Source organism: Pristiophorus japonicus, chromosome 5, assembly GCF_044704955.1.
Source record: "Pristiophorus japonicus isolate sPriJap1 chromosome 5, sPriJap1.hap1, whole genome shotgun sequence".
In the NCBI taxonomy this organism is placed as follows: domain Eukaryota; kingdom Metazoa; phylum Chordata; class Chondrichthyes; family Pristiophoridae; genus Pristiophorus; species Pristiophorus japonicus.
The window spans coordinates 38033026-38043947 of NC_091981.1; the positions used below are offsets into that span (position 1 = coordinate 38033026).

General features: G+C 44.6%; 1 protein-coding gene across 1 annotated transcript in view; it reads right to left on the bottom strand.

The window, feature by feature from the left end:
- Positions 1–10505, bottom strand: part of LOC139264066 (collagen alpha-6(VI) chain-like) — a 217589-nt gene extending 207084 nt beyond the window's left edge. The window contains exons 1-2 of the mRNA XM_070880164.1: positions 10381–10505; positions 10170–10271 (exon numbers count right to left, since the gene is read on the bottom strand). Coding sequence (XP_070736265.1) covers positions 10170–10245 — 76 coding nt within the window. The 5' untranslated portion in view covers positions 10246–10271; positions 10381–10505. The remainder of the gene's footprint in view (positions 1–10169; positions 10272–10380) is intronic.
- Positions 10506–10922: the final 417 nt, after the last annotated feature.

Sequence of the window (10922 nt, forward strand, 5' to 3'; positions counted from 1 at the left end):
CTAACATCGAGGTTAGGCTGACTTGCTTGTAATTACTCGGTCTATCCGTTTTTCCCTTTTTAAACAATGGTACAACGATAGCAGTCCTCTGGCACCACATCTGCAGCCAGAGAGGACTGGAAAATCATGGTAAGAACCTCTGCTATTTCTTCTCTTGCTGCCATTAATAGCCTGGGATACATTTCATCCAGGCCTGGGGAATGATCCACTTTCAAAGATGCTAAACCCTGAATTACTTTCTCTCTCACTATGTTTATTTCATCTAATATTTCACACTCCTCCTCCCAAAGTCTGCATCGCCCCTCTCTATTGCGAAAACAGATGACAAGTATTCATTAAGAACCATACCCAAGTCTTCCATCTCCACAAACAGATGAACTTTATGGTCTCTAATAGGACCTACTCTTTCTTTAGTTATCCTCTTGCTCTTAGTGGGCTAGAAACTTGTTTTTTAGTCATAGCGGTATTTTCTCAGCATTTTGCCAAACATAGAAACACAGAAACATAAAAAATAGGTGCAGGAGTAGGCTATTCGGCTCTTCGAGCATGCACCACCATTCAATAAGATCATGGCTGATCATTCCCTCAGTACCCCTTTCCTGCTTTCTCTCCATACCCCTTGATCCCCTTAGCCGTAAGGGCCATATCTAACTCCCTCTTGAATATATCCAATGATCTGTCATCAACAACTCTCTGCGGCAGGTAATTCCATAGGTTAACAACTCTCTGAGTGAAGAAGTTGCTCCTTATCCTAAGACTATGTCCCCTGGTTCTGGACTTCCCCAACATCAGGAACATCCTTCCCGCATCTAACCTGTCCAGTCCCGTCAGAATCTTATACGTTTCGATGAGATCCCCTCTCATCCTTCTAAACTCCAGTGAATAAAGGCCCATTTGATCCAGTCTCTCCTCATATGACAGTCCAGCCATCCCTGGAATCAGTCTGGTGAACCTTCGCTGCACTCCCTCAATAGCAAGAACATCCTTCCTCAGATTAGGAGACCAAAACTGAACACAATACTCCAGGTGGGGCCTCACCAAGGCCCTGTACAACTGCAGTAAGACCTCCCTGCTCCTATACTCAAATCCCCTAGCTATGAAGGCCAACATATCATTTGCCTTCTTCACCGCCTGCTGTACCTGCATGCCCACTTTCAGTGACTGATGAACCATGACACTCAGGTCTCGTTGCACCTTCCCTTTTCCTAATCTGCCGCCATCCAGATAATATTCTGCCTTCGTGTTTTTGCCCCCAAAATGGATAACCTCACATTTCTCCACATTATACTGCATCTGCCATGAATTTGCCCACTCACTGAACCTGTCCAAGTCACCCTGCAGCCTCTTAGCATCCTCCTCACAGCTCACACCTCCACCTAGTTTAGTGTCATCCGCAAACTTGCCGATATTACACTCAATTCCTTCATCTAAATCATTAATGTATATTGTAAAGAGCTGGGGTGCCAGCACTGAACCCTGCGGCACTCCACTAGTCACTGCCTGCCATTCTGAAAAGGACCTGTTTATCCTGACTCTCTGCTTCCTGTCTGCCAACCAGTTTTTTATCCACATCAGTACATTACCCCCAATACCATGTGCTTTGATTTTGCACACCAATCTCTTGTGCGGGACCTTGTCAAAAGCCTTTTGAAAGTCCAAATACACCACATCCACTGGTTCTCCCTTGTCCACTCTGCTAGTTACATCCTCAAAAAATTTCAGAAGATTCATCAAGCATGATTTCCCTTTCATAAATCCATGCTGACTTAGTCCGATCCTGACACTGCTTTCCAAATGTGCTGCTATTTCATCCTTAATGATTGATTCCAACATTTTCCCCACAACTGATGTCAGGCTAACTGGTCTATAATTACCCGTTTTCTCTCTCCCTCCTTTTTAAAAAGTGGTATTACATTAGCTACCCTCCAGTCCATAGGGACTGATCCAGAGTCGATAGACTGTTGGAAAATGATCACGAATGCATCCACTATTTCTAGGGCCACTTCCTTAAGTATTCTGGGATGCAGACTTTCAGGCCCCGGGGATTTATCGGCCTTCAATCCCATCAATTTCCCTAACACAATTTCCCGCCTAATAAGGATATCCTTCAGTTCCTCCTTCTCACTAGACCTACTGTCCCCGAGTACAATCGGAAAGTTATTTGTGTCTTCCTTTTGAAGACAGAACCGAAGTATTTGTTCAATTGGTCTGCCATTTCTTTGTTCCCCATTATAACTTCATCTGAATCCGACTGCAAGGGTGCTACGTTTCTCTTCACTAATATTTTTCTCTTCACATATTTATAGAAGCTTTTGCAGTCAGTTTTTATGTTCCCTGCAAGCTTCCTCTCATACTCTATTTTCGCCCTCTTAATTAAATCCTTTGTCTTCCTCTGTTGAATTCTAAATGTCTTCCAGTCCTCAGGTTTGTTGCTTTTTCTAGCAAAATTATATGCCTCTTCCTTGGTTTTAACATTATCCTTAATTTCCCTTGTTAGCCACGGTTGAGCCACCTTTCCCGTTTTATTTTTACTCCAGACAGGGATGTACAATTGCTGAACTTCATCCATGTGATCTTTAAATGTTTGCTGTTGCTTATCCACCGTCAACCCTTTAAGTATCCTTTGCCAGTCTATTCTAGCCAATTCATGCCTCATACTGTCCAAGTTACCTTTCCTTAAGTTCAGGACCCTTGTTTCCGAATTAACTCTGTCACTCTCCATCTGAATAAAGAATTCTACCATATTATGGTCACTCTTCCCCAAGGGGCTTCGCACAACAAGATTGCTAATTAGTCCCTTCCCATTACACATCACCCAGTCTAGGATGGCCAGCCCTCGAGTGGGTTCCTCGACATATTGGTCTAGAAAACCATCCCTAATACACTCCAGGAAATCCTCCTCCACCGCATTGCTACCAGTTTGGTTAGCCCAATCAATATGAAGATTAAAGTCGCCCATGATAACTGCTGTACCTTTATTGTACACATTCCCTTATTTTTTGTTTGATGCTGTCCCCAACCTCACTACTACTGTTTGGTGGTCTGTACACAACTCCCACTAGCATTTTCTGCCCTTTGGAATTCCGCAGCCCCACCCATTCCGATTCCACATCATCCAGGCTTATGTCCCTCCTTACCATTGCATTAATTTCCTCTTTAACCAGCAACGCCACCCCGCCTCCTTTTCCTTTCTGTCTATCCTTCCTAAATGTTGAATACTCCTGAATGTTGAGTTCCCAGCCTCGGTCACCTTGGAGCCATGCCTCCGTGATGCCAATTACATCATACCCCTTAACTGCTATCTGCGCAGTTAATTCGTCCACCTTATTCCGAATACTCCTCGCATTGAGGCACAGAGCCTTCAGGCTTGTCTTTTTACCACACTTTGCCCCTTTAGAATCTTGCTGTAATTTGGCCCTTTTTGTCTTTTGCCTTGGGTTTCTCTGCCCTTCACTTTTACTATTCTCCTTTCTATCTTTTGCTTCTGACTCCATTTTATTTCCCTCTGTCTCCCTGCATAGGTTCCCATCCCCCTGCCATATTAGTTTAACTCCTCCCCAACAGCACTAGCAGACACTCCCCCGAGGACATTGGTTCCGGTCCTGCCCAGGTGCAGACCGTCCGGTTTGTACTGGTTCCATCTCCCTCAGAACTGGTTCCAAGGCCCAGAAATTTGAATCCCTCCCTTCTGCATCACTGTTCAAGCCACGTATTCATCCGAGCTATCCTGCGATTCCTACTCTGACTATCACGTGGCATTCGTAGCAATCCTGAGATTACTACTTTTGACGTCCTACTTTTTACTGCTAATCACACCGCTATAATTTCGAGGCCTAACATTCGGGGGAAAAATGCACCCAACAGTAAAAAGCAAACCAGGAATTTTCTGCAACTTTTCTCCGAGGCCGATACCGCTGTGAGTTGGGCCGAGGGTGGGGGGCAAAACGCAAAAAAAAAAAATTCTAAAAAAAAAAAATCACAAAGCATTCACAAGACCCTTTTCTCGCGAACAGCTGCAAAAGAATAAAAAAATAAAAACTTTAACTTACCTTTTTTGCAGGTCTTCATACTTACCGCCTTTCCAAGGACTGCAACACAGCTTTTTCCCTGCTGGTTTTTTTGGTCCTATCTACGGGTCACTGCTGAGCCAAATATCGGGCAAGAGCGCTTTTTCCTTGCACGCGGCGGTCCATTCCCCAAGTGGTATTTCAAACCACCGGCGCAAGACTTCAGGAAATTTCCCGCCGCATCGTTTTCCGCCAAAAACGACGGAATATCGTCGAAAACCCGGCGCAAGGTTGGAGAATTTCCAGCCCAATGTATTTATCAAACATCTTTGGGTTTTGCTTGATTTTACTTGCCAACATTTTTTCATGCTCTCTCTTTGCTTTCCTAATTTCCTTTTTAATTACACCCCTGCACTTTCTATACTCCTCTAGGGTTTCTGCCCTCGGATGAGCTTCCTGTATGCCCCTCGACATCCAGGGAGCTCTAGATTTGTTAGTCCTACCCTTTTTCTTTAAGAGAACATACTTGCTTTGAACCCTCACAATCTCCTCCTTAAATGCCTCCCACTGCTCTGACACTGATTTACCTTCAAGTAGCTGTTTCCAGTCCACTTTGGCGAAATCACATCTCAGCTTAGTAAAATTGGCCTTTCTCCAATTGAGAACTTTTATATCTGGTCTATCTTTGTCCTTTTCCACAACTACTGTAAATCTAACGGAATTACATTCACTACCACCACTGATACCTCTTCCACCTGCCCAGCTTCATTCTCTACAAATAAGTCCAGAATCACCCCCTCCCTTGTTGGGCTTGCTACGAACTGGCTAAAAAAGTTCTCCTGAATGCATTTTAGGAATTCTGCCTGCTCTATACCCTTCACACTAATTGTATCCCAGTTAATATTTGGGTAGTTGAAATCCCCTACTATTACTGCGTATTGTTTCTGCTCTTCAGAAATGTGCCTACATATTTGCTCTTCTATCACCCTTTGACTGTTTGGGGGTCTATAGTACACGCCCAACAGTGTTATCGCCCCTTTTTTGTTTTTCAGTGCAAACCATATGGCCTCATTTGATGGCCCTTCTAACATATCATCCCTCCTCACAGCTGTAATTGTTTCTTCAATTAATATTGCGACTTTTCTCCTTTTATATCCTCCTCTCTATCACATCTGAAAACCCTGTAGCCAAGAATAATGAGCTGCCGTTCCTGCCCTTCTTTCAGCCATGTCACATGTAATAGCTACATCATACTACCATGTGTCTGTGCCCTCAGCTCACCTGCCTTATTCCCTAGACTGCTTGCATTAAAGTATATATCAGTTAGCACTGCCAGACTCCCTTGATTTCTATTTTCTAGCCTTGGATTCCTCTCCCTTCCAAACTCGATTAATAATTTTCGGTCTTCCAATTCCAGCTTAGCTTCTCTCCCTTCTGAAACTACTCTCAAGTTCCCATCCCCCTACCTAGCTATTTTAAACCCTCTCCAACAACACTAGCAACCACCGTCCCCGCACCCCGCCCCCTCCAACCCCCTCCAGTGAGGATATTGGTCCCAGCTCTGTTGAGGTGCAACCTGTCCAGCTTGTACAGGTCCCACCTCCCCCAGAAACAGTCCCAACGCCTCAGGAATCTAAAGCCCTCCCTCCTACATCTCTCCAGGCATGGATGCAGCTGCTCTATCCTCCTATTTCTGTACTCACTAGCACATGGCACCGGGAGGAATCCAGAGATTACTACCTTTGAGGTCCTACTTTTTAATCTCTTTCCTAGCTCCCTAAAATCTGCCTGCAGGACTTCATCCCTCTTTCTACCTATGTAACATACCATCCTGGAGTCACATCTGCGGCCGCAGAAACGCTTGTCTGTTCCCCTAACTATTGAATCCTCTACCACTACCGCTCTTCTACTCTTCTTCCTCGCGCCCCCCCCCCCCCCACCGCAGCCCCCCCCCCCCCCCCGCCCCTGGACAGCTGAGCCACCCATGGTGTTGAGGACTTGGCTCTGGCTGCATTCTCCAGAGGAACCATAGCCCTCACCAGTGTCCAGAACTGATAACCAAAAAACTGTAAACATTTCTCCTGTTTCAGCCTGCAGGGGGCCCACATTTCCTTTTGCTTATCTTTTCCTTTTTACCTATCTATAGAAGCTTCAACAGTCTGTTTTTATGTCTCTCGCTAGTTTACTCTCGTATTCTATTTTCCCTTTATTTATCAATTTTTTCTCCTCCTTTGCTGAATTCTAAAATCCTCCAAATCTTCGGGCTTACTACTTTTTTTTGGCAACATTATAAGCCTCTTCCTTTGATCTAATACTATCTTTAACTTCTCGTTAGCCCCAGTTGGACCATTTTTCCAGTGGGTTCTTTGTGCCTTAAGGGGTTGTACAGTTTTTGTAAATTATGCATTAATTCTTTAAATGCTATCCATTGCTTGTCTACCTTTTAATGTATTTTCCCAATCTACCTTAGCCAACTCGGCCCTCATACCTATGTAATTTGCTTTGTTTAGGCTTAAGACCCTAGTTTCGGATTTAACTAAATCATTTTCAAACTCAGTATAAAATTCGATCAAATTATGGTCACTCTTCCCTGAAGGTCTCTTTAATACAAGGTTATTAATTAACCTTTTCTCATTGCACAATACTAGATCTAAAATAGCTTGTTCCCGAGTTGGTTCCTCAACATATTGATGTAGAAAACTATCTTGTATACATTCCATGAATTTGTCTTCCATACTATTACTGCAAATTTGGTTTGCCCAATCTATATGTAGATTAAAGTCCCCATAATGAATGTAGGCCACTTATCACCCAGCGCCCAGGAATGGACAAGACAGGAAAGTGGTGAAAAAGAATAACATTGATGTGAGCTACATAAATAACAAAAGTTTATCAAACCATATTCTCAGACACACATGTGCATACCCTTGTGCAACCACAAAGCCTTACTCTTCCTTTATCTGCTGCTCCTCTGTGGTGCAACCTGTGTGGCTTCAGCAGAAGTAGAGGCAGTCAGCTCAAATCCATGCTCTACCTGCTGAGATGCTCTTGACCGTGTCCACTGGGTTTTGGAGCCCGTGCGGGTCCCGCCAAAGACTCTGCGACCAATACCTGTGCAGAGGCAGACTCGGCCATCGGGAGCTGAGGCAGTATGTGGGCTATGGACTGAGAGATGGGCTATAGGTGAGATGTGGAAATGCTTTGAGTGGAGTCTCCACTTCCATGATCCTTTTCACCATCATTCCTCTCGTGGCCCAGCTGCACTTCACTGCTACCACTGTGCTGGAGAACACATTGGTGCAGATCAATGCAGCGCTGTAAGGCCCAGGCGAAGGTATCTGTCAACCCATTTAAGGTGGCAGACATGTTGGCATCCAGAGTCTGTACAGTGGTGTTCAAGGTGTGCATGGACTCATTTGATGGAGCGCATGGCAGTTAATGGCACTGGCTACTCTATCCATGGAAGAACACATCATCTCAGTGGCCTGCGACATCACCACCTTAATGCTTGAGGTGGACTCCACCAATCTCTCTGCAATCCTGCTGAGTTTACTTTGAAAGCCTGACAGTGCATTACACATTGTCTGCAGCTGCTCAATTATTTTCCTCTTCATCAATGGCCCCAGGGTACAGGACCTGAGTTCATCTTTGCAAAGTTTAGAGAGGGCTGCGTCATCTGACACAGTTTCTCCGCAGCTGTTCCTGTCTCCACCATCTTCACTTGTGAAGTGTGAGTCACCAGGTGGCAATCCAACTATCTGTTTTACTGGTCTCACCAAAGTTTGAGTATCTGAGCTGGTGCATGGACTGAATGAGTCCTGTGACAGTGCACTCTCAGAAGGACTCAGCTCCTCTAAGGACCCATCGCCCAGAACATCCACCAAATCCTGCTGCACACATGAAGGCCCTGTGGGAGATAAAAGACATGAAAATCCCTCACCACATTTAAAAGATACTTGGATGTGCATTTAATGTGCCGTAACCTACTGGGCTACAGACCAAGAGGTGGAAAGTGGCCTTCGGCTAGATAGTTCTTGGTCAGCCGGCATGTACACCATGAGCCGAAATGGTCTCCTTCCATGTTGTAAACTTCTATGATTCTATGAATTAGCCATTGCAAGGTAAGGATGTTATAATTTATCACAATGAAGATGATCATATTTCATTCGCTGTTGAAACCATGTCAACATGACTGAGTGCCGTATGACATTTGGATAGCTTTTATTTCATTGTGTCACCAGGTAGCTGGGAGCTCCCAATCTCCCATCTCCGACAACATGGGACGCCAAAACTCCACTCATTTCCAACATCTCCTCCTCTACAGTTGTGAGCTGCGTGATCTGCAGAGGGCCCCCTTCAGTTCATTCCCTCTCCCTGGTGTTCTGTGCTCTGTTCTCCTGCAAGTAGGGAAAGAACAGACCTATGAGTAAGGGTTATGGCATGTGTTCATCCAATGGATGGAGTGCATTTGGTGAGGGTGACTATCAGTGAGAGGCATGACATTGCATAAGGAGGAGGGTAAGTGGGAGTGGTGGATGGATAAAAGGTAATGTGAGGAAGTGCATAGAAAGAGAAGGATGGGTGTACCTACAAGGGAAGTGGGTGTGAGGAGTGATGTGATGGAGTTGGCTTGAGAAGGCAGAGTGAGGTGGGGGGATGATGCGCACAGCAGGATGTAGGTAAATGTGTCACTGGACTCACCTTTCCTGATCTGCTTAGGTCATTAAATTCCTTTCTGTACTGAATCCAGGAGCGTGGCACTGAGCTCCTGCTGCTGACCTCCGCCTAAACCTCCAACCATGCCTTCTTAGTCTCAGCAGCAGGCTTCTTCCTCCCATTGCTTCAAGACACCTCACAGTCCCCAGCACCATATCCAGGGAGGCTTTAGTGAAACTGGGTGCAGCCTTTGCCCAGCTGGACTCCATTCTGACAATTCCAGTTCTCTGATAGCCAACTCCAACTGCTTCAACCTGTATGTTTGGATTGTGCCTTTAAATACTGGAGCTAAGATTGCGTCATGCGAGTTCATCACATGTCCGCTTCCAGCGACTGGACGGGAAAGCCAGAAGTAAAATAATAATTAAGTGGCTGAATTAGAAAACCACGTAGAGAGGCGTTGCACTTAATTACGGGTTTCCCACGTGTTATTGGACGCCCGGCCCCCCCCCCCCCCCCCACCAGTGTTTTAAAAACATCTCCAATACTAATTAACTTCTAAAGGAATGAGACTCCACACTTGTAAAATAACATTTTCAGGGTCAGAGAGGTTGTTTGGCAGTAATTTTATCATGGCGTTAAGAAAAATCACTTACTGGTGAATGCACCAGCCCGGACTTTTTCCTCGCATCTTTATTGGGAACTAGTGGATAAGTACTCCAAGTTCACACCATTACAGTGATTTCAATGCCCATCTATCAGTGAGGTACTGCACGCTAAAGGGCCCAGAAGAGCCGAGGGCCGAGGGGCAGCATGGGCCAGCCCACACTGCAATATGTGTGTGCGCTAGGTCCATGCAGCAGATCAAGTCTCCAGTCCTCCTAGTTAACCCTTGCCACTGGATAAAGGCCGTGTGATGGTCACCACACGTTAAAAAAATTCTTGCACAGGCGTCTTCCACCCCCTCAATTGGAGTTCAGGATAGGAACATCGGGTCCTTCATTGAAACATCTGTGAACTCGTGGAAGCAAGTCATCCTCATTCGAGGGACCGCCTATGACGATGATGACTGCACCCTGTGGAAGAGCAGCATTTATCTCTGACAGCAACTTCTGGATTTCCACGTTTTACTGCACATGTGCGTACTTCAGAAGTTGCTGTCAGATTTTCTGCTTTATAATGGGGAACGCTGTTAGCCTCACCGTTATTCTCATTGCAAAATGTGGGCCAATTTCATTGGAGTCCTGCTCACTGTCTGTTGGCACTAAAGTCGGTTTCAGAACAATCAGTTCATGCATTCAGCGAGACCATCTCAATTTTATCTGCCCACCTCCTGCGATTTGAGAATAGATTATCCGAAGGCAAATCACTAACCAAATCACTACTTAGATGCTTCCCTGGTTTTAAGGGTAATAAAGCACATATACAGTTGCAATTAACATCTTTTTTTAAACTTCAAGTACATTCATAGATCGTTAAGACTTCCAAAAAATATTGGTTAAATACCCTTTGGCAGAGAGATGACCAAATGCAGATTACTTGTCAGAAGGAAGAATGTCACTGTCGCTTCAAACAGCTTCATCTCGACCTGAGTTCCAATCAATCACCCTACCAAAATACAAGAAAACACATCACATGCCTCAGAAATGTCGCAAACCATGCCTCCGCACTAATATAGGTTGTGAATCTGAAAGAGTTTAAGGTCTAGATTTAAAACCGTTTTGTAGTCAGCCTCGTGTTGACGATTGCTTCTACTCAATCTCATCCCGTTATTTTCCAATCGGTAAAAACAAGGCTATTTTGTCCCATCCCAGTACAGATGTGCCCTCGCAGTTATAGAACTGTCCATGCGCAGATTCGTAAAGTTCACCCATTTAACCGTTGCAAAATCATTCTGAGCGGGAAAAAATGTATCCGTGCAATTGTAAAGCAAATATCGTACACTCTGAAGGAATATACATGCATAAATCTATCTGATAATCTCACACTTGCGCCTGCATGCGACAATTACGAAAGAGTAACATCGGGCCGGAAAACTATTGCACCGCTTAAACAAAAAATATACACGAATGAAATACACCGTGCTTTGGAATGGAGATGATACATCTTTTGATAAAACTCGATATTTAAATATTTATTCCTATTTTTTTCTGCAGTTAAAATGTTATCTCTGCCTCTCCAAATGACATAATTTCAAACTTCGAATGAAAACAAAATCGCATTAATTCGTTTCCAACCTGATTCTGTTTTTAATCCCTT